The 21,024-nt window shown below is 45.6% G+C and overlaps 1 protein-coding gene across 3 annotated transcripts in view; it reads left to right on the top strand.

Moving 5' to 3' along the window:
- The window catches only part of LOC308336666 (glycogen debranching enzyme-like), a 563,232-nt gene that overhangs the window by 20,310 nt on the left and 521,898 nt on the right, over positions 1-21,024 (top strand). For 2 of the 3 annotated variants that reach the window (XM_080794149.1, XM_080794148.1), the window contains exons 14-34: positions 342-505; positions 689-790; positions 892-1,047; positions 1,553-1,703; positions 2,060-2,184; positions 2,711-2,823; positions 3,197-3,331; positions 3,803-3,933; positions 4,350-4,486; positions 6,576-6,709; positions 7,282-7,457; positions 7,581-7,683; positions 8,543-8,768; positions 9,654-9,765; positions 10,234-10,369; positions 11,621-11,733; positions 12,233-12,444; positions 13,250-13,347; positions 15,291-15,378; positions 16,301-16,434; positions 16,898-17,958. In XM_080794149.1, coding sequence (XP_080650275.1) covers positions 342-505; positions 689-790; positions 892-1,047; positions 1,553-1,703; positions 2,060-2,184; positions 2,711-2,823; positions 3,197-3,331; positions 3,803-3,933; positions 4,350-4,486; positions 6,576-6,709; positions 7,282-7,457; positions 7,581-7,683; positions 8,543-8,768; positions 9,654-9,765; positions 10,234-10,369; positions 11,621-11,733; positions 12,233-12,444; positions 13,250-13,347; positions 15,291-15,378; positions 16,301-16,434; positions 16,898-17,015 — 2,864 coding nt within the window. In that variant the 3' untranslated portion in view covers positions 17,016-17,958. Of the gene's footprint in view, positions 1-341; positions 506-688; positions 791-891; positions 1,048-1,552; positions 1,704-2,059; positions 2,185-2,710; positions 2,824-3,196; positions 3,332-3,802; positions 3,934-4,349; positions 4,487-6,575; positions 6,710-7,281; positions 7,458-7,580; positions 7,684-8,542; positions 8,769-9,653; positions 9,766-10,233; positions 10,370-11,620; positions 11,734-12,232; positions 12,445-13,249; positions 13,348-15,290; positions 15,379-16,300; positions 16,435-16,897; positions 17,959-21,024 lie in introns of those variants that run through there. The other variant, XR_013966172.1, reaches the window with a different exon arrangement.

Genomic DNA, 21,024 nt, shown 5'->3' with positions numbered 1-21,024 from the left:
TACTTACTTAGTGGAAAAAAAACTACTTTTCTGGCCTTGATAGCCCATACATCCAAACAGAAAAGTCCTATCTGATTGCATTAAGCGATGTTAAATTCACTTTGCCAAGTTACTAAAACTTGACTGTTTTAGTCACAAGTTACGTCCGAGAATTAGATTGCTATTACAAAGCATATTATACAGTAACCAGTTTTTTATTCTTCATCAGGAAATAGCAGATCTACAAGCTGCCAACGAGTCTAGCCCATTCTGTGATCAAACAGAGCGGCAGTGTGCCGGTGTGAATTCAGTGTTCAAGACTTGTCTGTCTGTCTGTCTTTCCGTCCGTCCGTGTGTCCCAGAGGCTATGAGTGCAGGGGACAGCCATGAGGAGGGCAGGTTGGTGTATCGGTACGGAGGTGAGCCGGTGGGATCGTTCGTCCAGCCCAGCCTGCGGCCGCTGGTCCCCTCCATCGCCCACGCAATGTTCCTGGACGTAACCCATGACAACCAGTGTCCCATACAGGTAGCTGCAACTGTCCCCTCCCTTACAAACACTTTTTTTACTTACTTATATGCAAATATATACAAAATATTCTCAGATGGGAGGGCCCGCGGCCAAATACAAATGAATTTGGGGGTCCGTGATGTGAAAACGGTTTGAGGACCACCGGTCTAATATCATTGTGTCGCTGTGACATTGTTGCAGATTCGCTCCGTGTTCGACTCTCTGCCCAGCTCTGCTATCGTCTCTATGGCCTGCTGCGCCACAGGCAGCACTAGAGGATACGACGAGCTGGTGCCTCATCAGGTAACACAAGAAAATAACAGACAACGCAACCCTGTTAAGCTCTTACTAGAAGATCTTTTTTAATCTCTCTCTCTCTCTCTCTCTCTCTCTCTCTCTCTCAGATCTCAGTAGTGAGTGAGGAGCGTATGTACCCGTGTTGGAACCCAGAAGCCAAGCCCTGCAGCCCAGGAGAGGTGAGCCTTCAGACGGGCATCATTGCTGCTAAACGTGCCCTCAACAAGCTGCACCAGGAGCTGGCTGTCAACAGCTTCACACAGGTGAGAGACCCAGTGGTGGAAGAACGACCCACGTTGAGGCTGGCTCATTTTGACCTGAGATCAGATTCTAAAAATGTCTTCTACATCCTGACAGTTTTCTGTTCTTCGATTTTTCAAAAATAGCAGACCTACAAGCTCGTAGCTCGGTGGCGCGCTATGAGCTTGTAGATCTGCTATTTTTCAATAGCTAAAGCATAACGTAATGCTAACACCAAAAGGGGTTCCCGCCCCAAATGGGTTAAGCCAAATTCCCAATACCCCAAATTTCGGGATGCAAGGACCAGATTTGGGAGATTATACCTGTAAACCTTCCATTGGATCCTTCAGGATGAAGTGGCCAATGACACGCCCGCCGGCCTAAAAGTGTGTGCGTGTGCGTGTGCGTGTGCGTGTGCGTGTGTGTGTGTGTGTGTGTGTGTGTGTGTGTGTGTGTGTGTGTGTGTGTGTGTGTGTGTGTGTGTGTGCGTGCGTGTGCGTGTGCGTGTGGTGCGTGCGTCTCTCCCAGGTGTATGTGGACCAGGTTGACGAGGACATCGTGGCTGTCACCAGACACTGTCCCAGCAGCCACCAGTCTGTGGTGGCCGTGTGTCGCACTGCCTTCAAAGACCCCAAAACACACACGTACAGAGACAGCGTGCCCCCTATGTTTATACCAGGTAATACACACGCGTACAGAGACAGCGTGCCCCCTATGTTTATACCAGGTAATGCACGTACACAGACACACACACGCATGCAGGCGCACACGCACGCACACCGGTTTACAGCCGAGGCTAATTCGCGACCCCAGTCCCTGGTTAGGCCTTTCTATACAATTATCTATCTATACTAAAAACAATAGTTTAATACAAAAAATACATGCATGAAACTCTAATCTAAAGTACATAACATTCCTAAATTACATAAATATTTGAAAATGTGCTTAACATATTTGTGTTCGCACCTCTGGCCCGACTTCAACCAGTGTTTAACCTTTTCATTAAATATATAATGTGTGTGTTGGTTTTCCCAGGTAAGATAGAGGAGGTGGTGTTGGAAGCTCGTATGGTGGAGCGGAGAGTTGATCCCTACGCGAAGGATGAGAAGAACATCAACGGCCTGCCTCAATACACTGTGGAGATCGCTGAACACCTCCAGGTACACACACACACACACACACACACACATATGCACACACACACACACACACACACACTTGCACGCCGCACGGATAGATTCGATTAAATTATTATTACATTACATATAATATTACATATTTTGTCTGTTTCAAAAATAGCTGATCTGCAAGCTCACAACGTGTTGCATTGACATGTGCTGTTGCGTTGTAGCCACACGCATTGTTTTTTTGAGTGGCGCTGGACACTCCAAGACACAGCTTTGTCTGTATAGGTCTGTCCATTTGAGCACGTGGACCCGGATTGATGGACCCTTATGGGTCCATTTGGTTTCATGTTAAGCTCTCAAGAGTTGTGATGTCATTGTGTTTACAGCTGAAGGACAGTAAGATGGTGAAGCGTGCTGACGTCCCGTCTCAGGGCTGTGATGTCATTGTGATGTCATTGTGTTTACAGCTGAAGGACAGTAAGATGGTGAAGCGTGCTGACGTAACGTCTCAGGGCTGTGATGTCATTGTGATGTCATTGTGATGTCATTGTGTTTACAGCTGAAGGACAGTAAGATGGTGAAGCGTGCTGACGTCACATCTCAGGGCTGCAGTGAGTTTGTCCAGGAGATCGTGTTCCAGCGTCTCACTCCAGGCAGTGTCATCGTCTTCAGGTGAGCCCCCCCCCCCCCCCCCCTCCCCCCCATTCCCTATTCTGGTGAGTCCTGTAGTAAAGAATCACACTCGTGTGAAGTCAGGGACGAGTGTGAAAACGAAACAGATGTGGGGAGGAGGTGTCACTTCCGCTTCATATTTTACTCACGATCAGAGCTTCCGTGCTCCAGACTGTAGGACGGAAGCATTTGAAAATTGCAAAAGTCAACAGTCTGGCCACGCGAGACTGTGTGGTGCCCAATCTGGGAACCCATGGGCAAAAAAAAAAAGGAAAAACGGCGCGTTCCTTTCCATTTGAATTTGCTGGAATCTGTTCTTGAGAGATGATGTGGTGCCTAATGCAGGGTGGTCCCTTATGTCCTTGTCATGCAGGGTGAGTTTGGACCCTCGCTCTCAGGAGCTGGTGGGGACACTGAGACGTCACCTGATCCAGTTCAGTCCCCACTACCGAGCAGGAAGCCTGGCCGACAACAATGTCCCCGCCATCCTGTCCACGCCACTGGAAACGTAAGAACTTTACCCACTACCCGTTCAACCCTTATTTTGAAGAGCCCAAAATCTGGGACCGGATGATATGTTGTACTGTACAACTAAGTGTGTGTGTTGTCGCGTATCACTTCCGGTCTTGCGATGAGGGCAGAGGAGCCTAACTCCTGTTTCTTTAGTGTGAGGAAGCTTGATGTACAACTAGTACACCCCCTGGACATGACGCTAGTATGTTGAGACCTGTAGATTATGTGAATGGTTTGACACAATCAAGTTTCTGGTTTAATGCAACTTTTGACATGGAGGTCCAAATTCAATTTCTCCCCTGAGCAAGCAGCATGGCTTGCCACTATCATTAGCTCAGACCTGGGTTCAAATCGAGGGCAGAAGAGAAACGCTACATTGTACAGCTGCAGCATCTCTGTATACTCTCTCTTTCTCTCTCTCTCTCTCTCTCTCTCTCTCTCTCTCTCTCTCTCTCCTCCTGCCCAGCATCATGTCCAAGCTGTCTCTAGCTGACATGAACATGTTGCTGTATCGCTGTGACGCTGAAGAACAGGAGGACGGAGGAGGATGTTACGACATACCGTCATGGCAGCCGCTCAAGTACGGAGGCCTGCAAGGTACAAAACAAACTCACTGCATCTGACCGATATAGTACAGCTGATATAGTGAAATTTGTTCTCTGCATTTGACCCATCTCTTGGAGTGGTGAGCCGCAGCCGTGCCACGCTCGGGAATCATTTGATTAGTTGATTTGACCCCCCGATCCAATCCAACCCATTGATGCTGAGTGACAAGCATGCAGGGAGGCATTGGGTTGGGTCCCTTTTTTTACAGGCTTTGGTATATGACCCAGCCGGGGAGTCGAACCTCGACCTCCCAGTTTCGGGGCGGACACTGTAACCACAAGGCCACTGTCTGGTCTCAGGATCTCAGGATTTAGAAGACGTGTAGAAATGGCCTTCTTAGGTCTTAAGGTTAATTCAATTGACTGTTTTAACCATAATGCTGCGGTTCCCACTTTCCTGTCACCAAGGTGTCATTTCGGTGATGGCTGATGTTCGACCCAAGAACGACCTGGGCCACCCGTTCTGTGACAACCTGAGACAGGGAGACTGGCTGATCGACTTCATGGCCAACCGACTAGTGGCCAAGGGAGGGGCTCTGGGAGAGGTGAGACATCAGTGAACCAATATTCTCCAGCGCTCGCTCCATGCACGCCCAGTCGCCCACCCCTCTAGACCAGAAAGCACGCTGGCTGGGCCAGGCTAGATCTGAGTACCGGTATTTGGCAAGTTATTCAGGAATAGTGACACCTCACTTACTTAGTACTCCTTTAAAAAGTAACAATATTACATTACATGACCTGGTATCAAGAGATTACGTTACAGACACTATATATTACAAGTATTATTTTACTTTTGCTAGGAGAGGAATGAAGGTTAGCCGCAGCAAGACAGAATACATGTGTGTGAATGAGAGGAGCCCATGTGGAACAGTGAGGTTACAGGGAGTAAACGTGAAGAGGGTGGAGGACTTTAAGTACTTAGGGTCAACATTTCAGAGCAATGGAGAGTGTGGAAAAGAGGTGAAGAAACGAGTGCAAGCAGGTTGGAATGGGTGGAGGAAAGTGTGTGATAGGAAAGTATCGGCAAGAATGAAAGGGAAGGTGTACACCTGAGACCAGCTCTGTTGTATGGTAGAGACAGTCGCACTGAGGAAAAGACAGGAAGCAGAGCAGAGACTAAAACGTTGAGGTTCTCTCTGGGAGTAACAAGGGTGGATAGGATCAGGAACGAGTACATCAGAGTTCATCATCAACTACATTGTGTTGTATGGAACATAACCTACTGTTTACCCAACTTTGCTACTACAGGGAAAACATGCACATGTACATCATTTATGTTACTATTATTTTTTTACACTTTGATTGCTCTTCCTTGCATTCTTATTCTTGTTTGCTGTGCTTGCTGTGGTATTGTTGTTTTTAAATGTTATGCTATCTATGCTGCTGCATTGTCTGCTGCATTGTCTGTAAGGAAGCCAAAACAAAAATAAGTTTTACTCTTATGTACCTGTACACAAGATGTAACAATAAAGTACAACCTTGAACCTTGAGGGACAGCGGATGTCAGATATTTTGGAGATAAAGCGGCCAGACTGAGATGGTTTGGACACGTACAGAGGAGGTATATCGGTTAGAGACCGACCGATAATCGGCCGGCCGATATATCGGCCGCCGATATGACCATATATGGGCCTGGCCGATTGGATCGTATCGGTGAATTTCTCGCAGATATACCCGATATGAATTAAAGCACGTTGCTGGTGAAATAGACTACAACTGGTGCAAAATGTATACTGAGTCTGACACTGTTACAGTACTAGCTAGCTGTTACTATTTATTTATTTTTTTGTTTATGGCTTTATGTGGAAAAGTGATGCCATTGCCAATGGTACACACTACACAGTACTAGCTGCTACAGTGTTTATTTTTGATTGTGGCAAAGTGATGCCAATGGTGCTGGACTGATATTTGTTATTTTGTTTGTCTGTCACTACTCACTCACTCACTTGACTGAATAAATTGAAAAAATGTCTTTAATAATAACATTGGTTTAAGAAAGCAGCTGTCCTTAGACTCCTTACTACTGTCACTGTGACTGTACCATTGCATAATCATTATCATATCGGCACACTATATTGGTGGCAAATCGGTTATTGGTGATTGTCCCCCTCTATCGTATCGATTATCGGATCGGCCACACAAATCCATATCGGTCGGTCTCTAATATCGGTAGAAGGATGCTGAGGTTGGATCTGCCAGGCAGGAGGCCTATAGCGAGGAAGACCAAAGAGAAGATTTATGGATGTAGTGAAAGAGGACATGAAGTTAGTTGGTGTGAGAGAAGAGGAGGCAGAGGACAGGGTGAGATGGAGGCAGATGATTCGCTGTGGCGAGACCCTGAATTGTAAGAAACGCTGTTGAAAGATCTTTTGAAATGTAATGAATATTGACTTACTAAAGGCTCATACATAGTCTGGATTTTCGGTGGTGTGGTGACCACCGAACTACAACATGACGTCACGAGCCGCGGTGAAGAGCAAACCACCGCCACCGCTCCAGCCCTTCTCTCTGTTTTTACTCACCACCGCTCAACGTTATTTCAGCTCCGGTGGTCAGCTCACCACCGGAGCGGTGGTCACCTCACCACCGAAAATCCAGACTATGAATAGGCCTTAACTGGTGTTTGTGCTGTAGGTGGGCCAGTGGCTCCAGGCCATGTTCGGCATCCTGAGGCACGTCCCTCGCTACCTGGTGCCGTGCTACTTTGACGCCATCATTCTGGGGGCGTACACCACGGCTCTGGACCACGTCTTCAGACACATGACGAGGTCAGTATAGTGTGTTCATGTTTTCATCGTTCCATTACGTCCAGCTGGCAAAGCCTCGCGTCGCTTGTAGACATTAATTAACTGACTTCCAAGCTAACAATGGGGGTTCGTGCTCTCAAACTACTGCTGCGTTTTTGAGCGGTGCCAACCGCCACCATTAAGTGACCTCGTGTGTATGTCTGTCTGAGTATGACCTATTGACCCCTGCAGCTTAGCCATTCACACTGAGCAGTGAACTGATTGGGGTTGATTGGCACTAATAAAAAGTAAACTAAAAATAAGCCTTTTTCTTTTTTTATATAACTTTGTTTATTGGTTTTTTTCACAGAAGCATTATTTAAATACTGAGTTTGACAAATAATAAATGGTGGCATTGACAGCTTCTCTTAAATAAACCCCACAAAAATAACCCTTTTTAAACACTAAACTAAACTAGCAAACCTGCTTTATAAACAACAAAAAACGGAATAATTGAAATTGAAAACCAATAAATAAATAAGTCCAAATGAAAAGACTAATAAAATGACCTTGGTCTCTGTATTTGGCTGCACCTTCCGGGTGCGGTGCCACAGCTTCGTGCAGAACGGTTCCACGCTGGTCAAACAGCTGGCGCTGGGCTCGGTGCAGATGTGCGGCGTGGGGCGTCACCCGGCCCTGCCCCCCCTCTCCCCCCACCTCAAGGACGTCCCCTACCGCCTGAGTGACATCACTGACAAGGAGGAGCAGTGCTGTGTGTCCCTGGCCGCAGGTCTGTCTGTCCGTCTCAAATGATATTGTAATGTCAGCTACATTGTAACTGAGGGCCTACCACTCAATTGAACTCCCGAGTTTAAATAAAGATGATGATGATGATGATATGGGGCTGTTCCAGGTCTTCCACACTTCTCGTCTGGTATTTTCCGCTGCTGGGGTCGTGACACCTTCATCGCCCTGCGGGGCCTCATGCTGGTGACGGGAAGACACCTGGAGGCCAGGTATGTCTGTTGTTGTTGTTGTTTTAGAAACACCGTCATGCGACATATTTTACCATGTTCATTTACATGCTAGCAGTGCTCGTTGACTGTGTTTGTTGAGAGGCGCAAGCCTCTCCTATGTCCAGCTTTGAGGGTTTGTGTAAACCATAGACTGGTGTAAACAAAAACATTGAAAGTATTTTTGTTTTTTTCCATGGGGACCTGACTACATAACATCTAAATTAACTCTAGATGAGAAGCCCCCTAGTGGCCTCTGTCTACATACCATGATATCTAAATTACATTTTAGCCTTTGCATAAGCCATTGTCGTCGAGGCTAGGGCAAGTGCTATGGGCCGATGTGGTGTCTGCAGAGGTCTTCAAATTAAATAAATGCTAAAGGGTACATCACATTCACACACACACACACACACACACACACACACACACACACACCGATGGCAGAGGAAACCGGGAGCATTTAGGGGTTCAGAGTCTAGCTCAAGGACCCAGTTGACTTATTGTTTGAATGTCTGAGGTTACATGGCATGAACATGTATCTGTTTCTTGTCTGTAATATCTTGTTTTATTGCTGCAGTAGGCCTATATATTGGACTACAGATGTGCAAAATGTGCATTCTTCCCAAATCCGACGTATTTACACTGAAACTAGTCTCAACTCTGCTTTACGCAGTTGTGTTGCTGTGTTCACGAATTAAATATGTTGTGTCCTTTCCAAATAAACAAATGAGGCCACTAAGTAATCTGTCAAACCCCTTTTTAAACACCATTTGCTGTGTGTGTCTGTGTGTGTCTGTGTGTGTGTGTGTGTGTGTGTGTGTGCGTGTGCGTGTGTGTGCGTGCGCGTGCGTGCCACCAGGAACATCATCCTGGCGTTCGCCGGTACGCTGCGGTACGGTCTGATCCCCAACCTGCTGGGGCGGGGCAGCGGGGCACGCTACAACTGCCGTGACGCCGTGTGGTGGTGGCTGCAGTGTGTGCAGGACTACTGCACCCTGGTGCCTCACGGCGTGGACATACTGATGTGTCCCGTGTCACGCATGTACATCACCAACGTGTCCCCGCCGCAGCCCGCCGGACAGTGGGTAAGAAGGACCAATAGGACCAATGATCCCTGGGTCGGCGGTTCGAATCCCGGCTCCTCCTCCTGTCCAATTGCCTCCCATGAGTTGGTCGTTGTGAGCTTGCCACCATTGGTGTGTGAATGAGGGAAGTGGGGACGCTGGCGTCGACTGTTCGCCGCTTCACCTCCCAATGTATGAATGAATGAACCATTGTAAAGCGCTTTGAACACTTGGAAAAGCGATAAATAAACATGCAATTTTTCAATTTTTTTTCCTTTCTCCCGATCCGATTCCGATCATTTGATTTTGAGTATCTGCCGATACCGATCAGATATTTATATTTTTGTGGAAGACTTATGCCATATCACAATAGTACAATATCCCAAATCACATATATACATGTACTGTATACACTAGATACTAGGGATGTCCCGATCAAGTTTCTTTTTTATTCCGATCGTTTGAAAATGACGGATCGGGACAACCCTAGTTATTATAGTTAAAGGTAATATGTCTGTGATATTTCCTTGTTAAAATGTGTTTTTATTCTACCAGTAATATGGTATCAGAAATCTCTTTTACAAGACAGACCTGGCCTAGCTACAGCTGTAGCAGCAATATAAGAACACAACCAAATCACATTACATTAAATGCAACATACATGTCTATAAAATCCACAATAAAAACCATATTGGCCTCTTGAGAAAAATAAAATACAAAAATGAATGTAATACAGGCCTCGTTCACTGCAGTGTTAAATAGCTCTGTGATAGTAAATATTGCTATAGAGTGTTTGTTCAGTAACAGGGGTCTCGCATGCTGTAGACTAACATTTCAGTGGTGAGATAATTGTCTTGCTTTAAATCCCCACGTGTTCACAATGCATCCATAACTGTGTGTTTACAGGAGCAGCCTCTGTACGACGTCATCCAGGAAGCCATGCAGAGACACATGCAAGGAATCCACTTCAGAGAGGCCAAGGCTGGGCCAGAGATAGACCGCAACATGACTGATGAAGGCACGCACACACACACACACACACACACACACACACACACACACACACACACACACACACACACACACACACACACACACACACACACACACAGAAAGAGAGAGGAGAAGGCTGGGCCAGAGATAGACCGCAACATGACTGATGAAGGCACGCACGCACGCACGCACACACACACACACACACACACACACACACACACACACACACACACACACACACACACACACACACACACACACACACACACACACACACAACATTTTAAATGAACAGAAAATAAACACCCAGTGTTGATTTGACAGCATTTTTCTTTAGTCATAGTCTTGTGAATAAAAAATAATTGAGTTCTAGTCATATTCTAGTTTTAGTTGAATAAATATACGATTTTAGTCAACAAAGTCTACAGTTGATTTGACTTAAAGTAAACTAAACATATTATCCATTGTGTCTCTGTTTGTGCGCACGCAGGCTTCAACGTGGAAGCTGGCGTGGACGATGACACTGGCTTCGTGTTCGGAGGAAACGCCTTCAACTGTGGCACCTGGATGGATAAGATGGGGGAGAGTGAGACGGCACGCAACAAGGGTGTTCCTGCCACCCCCAGGTAGCTAACAAGGGTGTTCCTGCCACCCCCAGGTAGCTAACAAGGGTGTTCCTGCCACCCCCAGGTAGTTATATTCAACAAGGGTGTCCCTGCCACGCCCAGGTAGCTATAGTCAACAACAAGGGTGTTCCTGCCACGCCCAGGTAGCTATAGTCAACAAGGGTGTCCCTGCCACGCCCAGATAGCTATAGTCAACAAGGGTGTTCCTGCCACGCCCAGGTAGCTATAGTCAACAAGGGTGTCCCTGCCACGCCCAGATAGCTATAGTCAACAAGGGTGTTCCTGCCACGCCCAGGTAGTTATATTCAACAAGGGTGTCCCTGCCACGCCCAGATAGCTATAGTCAACAAGGGTGTTCCTGCCACCCCCAGGTAGTTATATTCAACAAGGGTGTCCCTGCCACGCCCAGATAGCTATAGTCAACAAGGGTGTTCCTGCCACGCCCAGATAGCTATAGTCAACAAGGGTGTTCCTGCCACGCCCAGGTAGCTATAGTCAACAAGGGTGTCCCTGCCACGCCCAGGTAGCTATAGTCACCCCCAGGTAGCTATAGTCAACAAGGGTGTTCCTGCCACACCCAGGTAGCTATAGTCACCCCCAGGTAGCTATAGTCAACAAGGGTGTTCCCGCCACCCCCAGGTAGCTATAGTCACGTCACAGCCACGCTGGGCAAGACCTACGCTGTAGAGTGCATTGCTGGAATTTGGCGGAAGTATCGGGATTTTGGCGGAAGTACGGCTCAAGGAAATGATGTTGGCGCTTTACAAATCTGTTTTACATTCTCTGTGTATGAAACAAGTGTTGTGAACTTGTGATTGGTCGGAAAATATCGCATCCGGGGGAAATACATCCGATGGATGTTTTCCGGCCCGATACTTCCAGCTATGCACTCTCTGTCGTAGGTTGTTACCAGGCTTTTCTCAGCCAGGGAGGCCCATGACCAAAAAAAGGGCGCTCTCCGCTAGGGACCTATAGCTATACTTCTGTCATTTCTGACTTCAACATGCCTCTCGCCAGGAATATTAACGCTTTTAGAGATTCTCGTTCGTAATCATAGTAAGGTAAGCAAGCAACAATTATGCCTCCCGGTTTTTGTACGGAACGGAAGCCCCCGGCTTTCAGAGTAAAAGCTGCCATATCTGCCCGGCACCCCGAGCTTCTATTTTGAAAGAAATCCCGGCGCTGATTGTGTTAAAGTGAAAACGTGTGTGTGTGTGCGTGTGTGTGTGTGTGTGTGTGTGTGTTTCTCAGGGACGGGTCGGCGGTGGAGATCGTGGGCCTCTGTAAGTCCACGCTGCGTTGGCTGGTGGAGCTTCATAAGAGCGGCCTGTTCCCCTATACCACCGTCACCATCCGCAGAGAAGGTACGCTGTGACACTTTGGGTGTAAAATACGGCATGAGAGAACTGCATTCTTCAGAACAATCAGAATTCAGAAAAGTATATATTTTTTAATTTTAAGTGAATAGGCTCTTCTATGCACACAGAATAACTATTGCTATACTTCTGGGCCGCTTCCCTACTTCCTTCACAGGTGTTACAGATGAAAACTAAACTTTTTAATTGCAAAGACCACCATAACTGTGAGAGTGTACTCTCTACGTCGTCCTCAGACGAGCCCTCCATCGGCGTCTCCAGTCATCTCGGTTGTCCATACAACGATTATAAAAACATTTTGTCTCTGTGTTTGACCAGAATGGAACAGAGCCTTCATTAGTATCATCGTTAACGTTAAGACCTGTGAAGGAAGTAGGGAGAGTTCCCAAATAGCATGTATGCATAGAGCCCCTCCCACATCATGACATGAATATGAGGACTTTTAGGCTAGAATCGCATGAATCCATCCAAAAACGTTTCACCGCAGACAGGAACCTCTCCGTGCCCTATGCCGACTGGGAGCACAAGATCCAGGAGAACTTTGAGAAGATGTTCTACGTCTCCCACGACCCCCGGGACCCCGACGAGAAACACCCCCAGCTGGTGCACAAGAGAGGCATCTACAAGGACAGCTACGGAGCCTCCAGTCCCTGGTGTGACTACCAGCTGCGACCAAACTTCACCATAGCCATGGTGGTGGTAGGTGACCACTAACTTAACGTTACCAAGACATCACCATAGCCATGGTGGTGGTAGGTGACAACTAACTAAACGTTACCAAGACTTCACCATAATGGTGGTGGTACGTAGGTGACAACTAACTAAACGTTACCAAGACTTCACCATAATGGCAAAGTAACTAAGTAACGATCATCTAAAAATAACAATGTGGAAAAGATCATATACGTACGCATATAGACTACTGTAAACAAGCAAGATTGAAATATTTTCAATGATACAAAACTGCCATTGGTAGGTTGCAACTGGCAAGTAACTAATGTAACTAAAGCCCTTCTCTCATATTAACAATGTGCAATTGGCCTTTCACACATGTAGCACACAACGGGAGAATGTCTGTTTCAAATGCATTCACACATGAAGGTAAATAGCCCGTAAGGGTGAGGGGTGGTGTCTGGGTAGTAGATGCACCCCCCCCCACACACACACACACACACACACACACACGCACACACAGCGTGTGGGAGATGCAATGACCAAATGCCATCTTTTATTTATTTCCATCCACAGAAAATGACACATTTCCAACGGTGTCGCTCTGTGATGCTCTGTGACAAGTAGATCAGCTATTTTTGTTCTGCGACACCTGTGTGCAACTATTTGCTCATTCCTGTGTGTGTGTGCGCGCGCGCACGCGTGTGTGTGTGTGTGTGTGTTTGCGTGCGTGCGTGCGTGCGTGTGTGTGTGTGTGTGTGTGTGTGTGTGTGTGTGTGTGTGTGTGTGTTTGCGTGCGTGCGTGTGTGTGTGTGTGTGTGTGTGTGTGCAGGCTCCTGAGCTGTTCACGGTGGAGAGGGCGTGGGAGGCTCTGGATGTGGCTGAGAAGAAGCTGCTCGGACCTCTGGGAATGAAGACCCTCGACCCTGAGTGAGTACCTCCTCTCCTCTGGTTGTTTACACAGACGCTACAGTAGGTTTCATGTTTACCTGTTAGCCTAGTTCCTTTGAGGCACTACAGCAGACCTGGGCATTGTACGGCCCGCGGGCCAAATACGGCCCGCCGGCTGACTCTGACCAGCCCGTGAAAGATTACTTGATAATCCGAAAATAAAACATACTTTCTAATTACCTTATAGGTGGACTAAAACCGCATTGCTTTTAATTTGAAGCCCATGTATTCTCACAGTGCACGCAATCTGCACGTCAACTGTGCACGTGAATTGCGTGTGATTGAGAACCTGTCTTTCTTCCTTCACCCCCCTCATATGCGAAAATGTCGGCTTTTTGGATTTATTGTTGACTACGTCGGTGAATGCAAATAGCCATGAAGCATGCAGCTCCACAACACGGTAGGCGCAGGGCAGGCGCATGCTTTTATTACCAAACTTCCTTGCAGGAGGACAAGTTAAATCCCATTATGCTTCATTGCTTTATTTAACCCGCCTCGCCAATAAAGTTAAGATGTTTTAAGATGCTGCCGTATGGTATGGCGTTGTTGCGCCCAGAATGTGGCATGCTTCTGAAGTTCAGAAAGCTTGGGCGATGCGCCGTGAGCTTGTGGATCGTCTGTTTTCGGCACACGAGTCGATCGACGTACCGTTGAACCACAAAGTAAATCTGGCAGAACGAACGTGCACACGTCAACATACATCGCCTGCCAGGCTGCCAAGTCTCAACAATACCATTACTGGTTGGCTTATTATTGTTTTCAGAACGTCGTTGTTTAATGGTTGTGACTTAACACTCATCTCTCGATAGTAAGCAGCGCGCCATGGGTTGTGAAAGTGGCACCTCCAGTGTCCTTCGAATGGAACTATTAAGAGAGCTACCTCTAATGTTCTCATTGTTAAAAGAAAATGCTAGTATTTACAGGACTTGTAACTTAAACAAAAACATAGTTTTCAACTGGGAAAGGAAACGTCTCAAGCCTGCAAGTAGAAAGTTAAAAAAAAGTCACTCTGCCTATAATTTGAGTCAAATGTTTCACATTTAGTTTACCATTGCTTTGCAAAACAATGCCATTTAATGCTATTTATATAGAAATAAAATTGATATCATGCATAATTAAGTTCAGCCTTTTGGCCCGGCCCTCCAAAATATTTTCTGTTTCTCATTTGGCCCCTTGGGAAAAATAATTGCCCACCCCTGCACTACAGTATGTTGTTCCCTTACCTCTTTTACCCTGTAGTTGTTTGACTAGAGTTCATGCTTACGCTGATCTCACACCAGTAAGTGGCTTTGGATGAGAGCATCTAGATTGTGGATGCCCAAAAGGTAGATTGTGATCTACCAGTATAGATCATAGCAGCTGTGCAGGTAGACCACATGACATGCCCCTAAAAAAATAACTATTGAAATGTAAATACAATCACAAAACTCCTCTTTTTGGCACTACCACTTGAATTAAGGTGACTTGATTGATTGATTGACACACACACTATTTCCCATTCAAAGTGTGTTTGTCTTAACGCCAGCGACGCTATTTGAAAGCCCTCTTTCAGTGGGTAGAGCTTGTTGAGCTGGCCATTTTAAAAGTAGTTCTCAAGCCCAAAAAGTGTGGGCACCCCTGATCTAGATTGTTGCGAAGCAGTGAGCACTTACTATGAGACCTAGCAGATCATGTCTGTCTGTGTGTCTGTCCCGCTGTTACCCAAATATGGAATGTGTTGCATCAATCACAAACAAATCACTCAGCTCCATATATGGGCACAAAAGGGGCCAGGTCAAAAACGTAACTTAAAAATAAAATCTTAAAAAAACCCAAATATGTACGAGCTGCGTTCGCTTCCCGCGTTTGCGCGTCTTACTTGTAAGTACATAGTAGGTCTGGTGTCGGTGACGTAATGTGTGACATTGTGTGTGTTGTGTCAGTGACATGGTGTACTGTGGCGTCTATGACAACAATCTGGACAATGACAACTCCGCCTTGGCCAAAGGCTTCAACTACCATCAAGGACCGGTGAGTTGGATGTTAAACCATCCTGACATCTCCTGTTTCCACACAAAAACACTCTTTTACACAACAAAGCACCACATTTACCACTCTAGTTAATGTGAGTGTTCAATAAGTTCTTTAGCTTTAGATACACCAACTATATTAATGTGTTTGCCATTTGCATGCAGATCTGCCAACCTGTCAGAAATACCAAAAAACGTGGGTGTCCACAAAACTGTTTGTTGCTACTAATTATTATCAGTAGCAAAAAATTGCCCACGACCTTCCCTGGTTTATAACACACACACACACACACACACACACACACACACACACACACGCGCACACACACATGTACACACACACACACACACACACACACACACACACACACACACACACACACACACACACACACACACACACACAGCTTGGTAATAAAGGTGTTTTAATTTGTTATTGTGACCTGATATCATAATAAAGTCACCATAATATACTGTGCGTGTCACGCGCACGCATGACTGACTTTGACTTTGTGGTGTGGTTAAGAAATTAAGCCCTATACTTAGCAACACATTGAAGATCTATAGATAATATGCTTTTTATATTGTTTTATCTTTGAAAATGCTTGTAAATGAAAAATAATATTTCTGTTACTCTAGTCTTTGCAATGAAAATATTTGCATATCCAAGTTCAGATGCAGATGCGCTGGACAAACGAAGAAGAAACGGCGTGCACTCTCTGTAGAAGTCTTACGAGTCTTAAGATCCGCAGCAGCATTCAATGGAACAGACACGCTTCGGCACGCACACGGACACCAGCGAAGGCCTGCGCGCCAAAGCGTGTCTGCTTGGTTGACTGCTGTTGTGGATCTTAAAACATTATTCTTCTCTGTCTGTGTCTCTCTCTCACTCTCTCTCTCTCTCTCTCTCTCCCTCCTTACAGGAGTGGTTGTGGCCTGTGGGATACTTCCTCCGTGCCAAACTCTGCTTCGCCAGGAAAATGGGACAGGAGACGTACGACAAGACTGTCTACCTGGTGAAAAATGTTCTGTCCCGCCACTACGTTCACTTGGAAAGGTGAGGCTCCATTTTCGTCTCCGCCAGGCTGAATGTGAGGCCGAGACTACAGTATGTTTTAGAGAGCCAGAGCAGCAGAATACATTTGTCATGCTTGTTATAGCGACCAGGAGGCCACGTTTTGCTAAATAAATGATCAACAATTACCATACTTTTAGGCCTGAATACCAGAAGAACCCGAAAAGGTGTCTTTATGCGCTCAATGTCCTCAAAGTTACGCATCCAACAAGCTTTAACTGAGCAGATTGGACCTTCCGATCCAGCGATAATGGCCAAAACGGACACTTTTTCAATAATCAGTTGGGTTTCGGCCATTGTTGCCTGTTTTTCTTTAATAATACGGGCTAGGAAATGGTCTGATAAATGGTCGTTGTGGGGATCATTCTCTGATAAATGGTCTTTGTGGGGATCCTTCTCTGCAACGTTCACACATATCACATCATGTGTGTTTGTGTCCCTGCAGGTCGTCATGGAAGGGCCTTCCTGAGCTGACCAATGAGAACGGACAATACTGCCCCTTCAGCTGTGAAAGCCAAGCATGGTCCATCGCTACCGTGCTAGAGGTCCTACATGACCTGTGACAGACACACACACACACACACACACGCACACACACACACACACACACACACACACACACACACACACACACACACACACACGATGTGCGTATTACAATTTTACTTGTGTTTAAAATTCTGAAGAAATGGCTTGACTGCTAAGAAATACTGGCCAGTTATTGTCAAGATGTTGTTTACTTTATTATTATTGTTATTATTATTATTATTATTAATTCAAATACAACTGTTAGACCTCCTCACACTGTTACATGTTGACATGTTCAATAGAGTAAACCCTAAACTCTGAGATATTAGCATTGTGTTACTGTATGTACAAACCTCTGCACGCTGTATGGTCGCGTTGCGACGCCTTGCCTGCACGCTGACCAAGACCTAGCCGCTTGAGTGTCTAAAATGGATGTACCGGAACTTACGTAAGTACTGCCCAAGGAAACAACGTTGAGGCTTTACAAACCTGTTTGTCCTTTAGTGTTGAAAAAGATGGTTTCCGAAGGGAAGTCGCGCCCCCCTCTGCGTTAGGTTGTGGCCAGGCAATGAGAAATGGCTGGGAACGAGGCTACACATTACGACGTGCCGCGAGATGTTAGCTTGAAAGTCATGTTGTTTGAAGCTAAATGACGCAAAGTGACTTGGTGCAACGTTAGCTTGAGAAAACTGAATTCCATTCTAACAACGCATCACGTTATTGTTATTGTTATTATTATTAGTATTGTTATTAGTTCAAATACTGCCGTATTTGCTGTATCAGTACATAGTATATACACTAAACTAAACACTGGTATGTTCATGTTTTGTTAACACAAATTACAAACCATATAAGCTTTGTGGTCATGATTAGTGTACTTCACTGTTATGCTGTTCATCGTAATCTGACTGTATCTGCATCACTTGTAATTCCACATGACCAGAATATGACCATAATAAATCTTATCGTTAAATCTTCTCCAAGTCTAATAAATTAATATTGATATATTGATATTATATATATTGATATATTGTTTTCAGCGGCTTGTGTGTGCACGTGCGTGCGTGTATGCGCGTAGTGGCTTACAATAAAGAGTGATTTGTAATCTAACGTCAATGACCTACATTGCTCAGTTACATTTGCTTAATGTCGAGTTCAGACTGCAAGATGTCTGCCACATGCTTCAAAACTATACCACTTGTGCACACTGTGATTGGCCAGTGCACTTGTGCAAGGATGCACTGTGATGCGCTGTGTGTGGCCAGTAGCCACTTCTTGAGTGGCAGTCGGGGGAAAACAGAACATGATTTACTATTCTTTGCCTATCGGGTCGCAACCCGAACTGACCCTTTGCAACGTTCGACACGGCAAATCTCTCACTTTAGCTCACTCGGTGGTGTCTCACGTGGCTCAAGTTTGCTTGAGACGGCGAGCCTCTGTCGCTGACTGTCTAGTTATATATTTAGGTCTAGTCCGCAGATGTTGTAGGCGATTGGCACTTCCGCGTTGGCCACAGAAGCGGGGCGTTGTTATATACAGTATAGAGTTTTGAATGTCGCATTTCTGCAGTCTTTGAAAAGGTTCAAAGACTGAGCTCAGCGTGGTAAAACGATGAGACGATAATCGTTATTATTGTTTTATCGCAATTAAATAAAATGCTCACATTAATCATATCGAGATATCGAGTTAAAGTGTATCTTGAAGTTGTCCATGTTTTCAAGGTAAAATTCAGCAAAAATGTGTGACCAAGAGGCAGAGGCCACAACGTTGCATGTCTACCATGATTATGGAATTAAGTATATGTTTATTGTGTTCAGCCTTTTGTACCTTTTGTGTGTTGCATATTATCTTATTATGTCAACACTTCAATCAAGATATAGTACATTTTCTGTAGCTGGCCGTAGGCCTACCTGCACACAGACCTTGTGAGTGGTGAGATGAGATGAGATGAGATATACTTTATTGTCCCACACATTACTGTGTGTGTGTGTGTGTGTGTGTGTGTGCACGTGTGCGCCTGTGCGGTCGGCAGGGATTGTGACATACTACTGGAGGTTGTTTTATCACTGATTTACAGTCCATACCTTAAATTGAGATATGAAATTTCCCCTCTTGACTGTTTTTTTTTGTTGTATTCTGTTGATTCTATGCCCTGTTGAATGTATTTCTTTGTTTAAGTCTGTGTTATCCAGCATGTTGTGATTGCGATGACATGCTGTCTCTTGTCTGCTTGCTGTTGAGCTACCGTACAGAATCAGATTAATCAATCTATAAATGCACCATGTCTGTGTGTACGTCTGTAATCCACATAACTCGAGAACCGTTCGCCCCAAGACTTCAAATTTGACACACGTGTTCCACACCCCCACAGAGAGTCCAGTGCCCGGTGTCCCGGTGTCCGGAACCAGCACAAAAGCCTCTGCCCGGGCTCTGGACAGGGCCCAAATCCAGATCTCCATAGTCCATATATGGAGCTGGCCTGTTCTGAGATCACAACACTTATTTTGGCTTGCCTGACACAGAACTCCATATATAGGAATATAGGGACACAGAAAGACAAATACATAATTCTCTCTATATTTCGGCATAAAAGAGACACAGACAGATGGGTGGAAGGGGTACTCTGACACGGGTACAACGGGTATTGCATAGCCGGGTGGGGCATGGATCTCCAACTTCCATCGTTACCGTCACTCGGTGCTCTACAGCCAGGCACCGGTCTAGTATAATAAATGCAAGGATGTTGATTGCGAACGCAGTGATTGCGAATGCAGTGAGCACTTACTATGAGACCTAGCAGATCATGTCTGTCTGTCTGTGTGTCTGTCTGTCCCGCTATCCAAATATGGAGTGTGTTGCATCAGCAATCACTCGGCTCCATATATGGGCACAAAAGGGGCCAGGTCCACTCAGCTCCATATATGGGCACAAAAGGGGCCAGGTCCACTCAGCTCCATATATGGGCACAAAAGGGGCCAGGTCCACTCAGCTCCATATATGGGCACAAAAGGGGCCAGTGATTTGTTTGTTGTGGACCTGGCCCTTTTTGTGCCCATATATGGAGCTATACGTCCAAAACCCAAATATGTACGAGCTGCGTTCGCTTCCCGCGTTTGCGGTACAGTACGACTTAATTAGTTTTAAATTCAATAAAACAAATACAACATTGTCTCATGAGAAGGCTCTGGGCGAATGTTACCATGTCATGGTCTATTCATCACGAGCCTGCTTACTCCCACATGTCCACGTGCACACGGACACACACACACACACACACACACGGACACACGGACACACACACACACACACGGACACACGGACACACACACACACACGGACACAAGGACACACATTCCTGTCAACACTAAGCTGTAAGATGATGATTTTTGGCAGTGGTGGAAAAAGTACTCAAATGTTTTACTTAACTAAAAGTATCAATACTGCAATGTAGAACTACTCCATTACAAGTAAAAGTCCGGAATTCAAAATGTACTTGAGTAAAAGTACAAAACAAGCAAATCTATTTAGTTTACAATTTAACGCTGATTAATACAATAAATATTAAGTATGTGTGAAATTTAAATTACTTTTAATAATTCAGTTCACAATAAAAAATAAATGAGTAATTGAAACCATCTCTCTGGAGTCTGAAGTTTCAAGCTCTGGGATGTTTTTTGCTGCGTCATGGTCTATTCATCCCCAGCATCCTGCCTCCAACAAGCATAAACGCACGTACGCATTACAGTCTATGGTACGCACACACACTTGCACGTTCACTCACATGCGTACACGCTCTCTCTCTCTCTCTCTCTCTCTCTCTCTCTCTCTCTCTCTCTCTCACACACACACACACACTAGTATTACTATACTTGCCATTTTAAACCACATGCCTAAAGTCAAGTCAACAATAGCAGATCCACAAGCTCAAAACCACCTTGAAACATACAATAATATGGGACCCACGTGGGCTGGGACACTGCAGCACATTTTGAACTTGTAGATCTGATGCATGAGGCATTTAATTTAATTCCCTAATCCCTCTCA

The sequence above is a fragment of the Protomyctophum bolini genome (assembly GCF_963924005.1).
Source record: "Protomyctophum bolini genome assembly, chromosome: 21".
Lineage (NCBI taxonomy): Eukaryota > Metazoa > Chordata > Actinopteri > Myctophiformes > Myctophidae > Protomyctophum > Protomyctophum bolini.
Note: the sequence above shows the minus strand (reverse complement) of the source record. Positions and strands in the feature narration are given on the sequence as shown.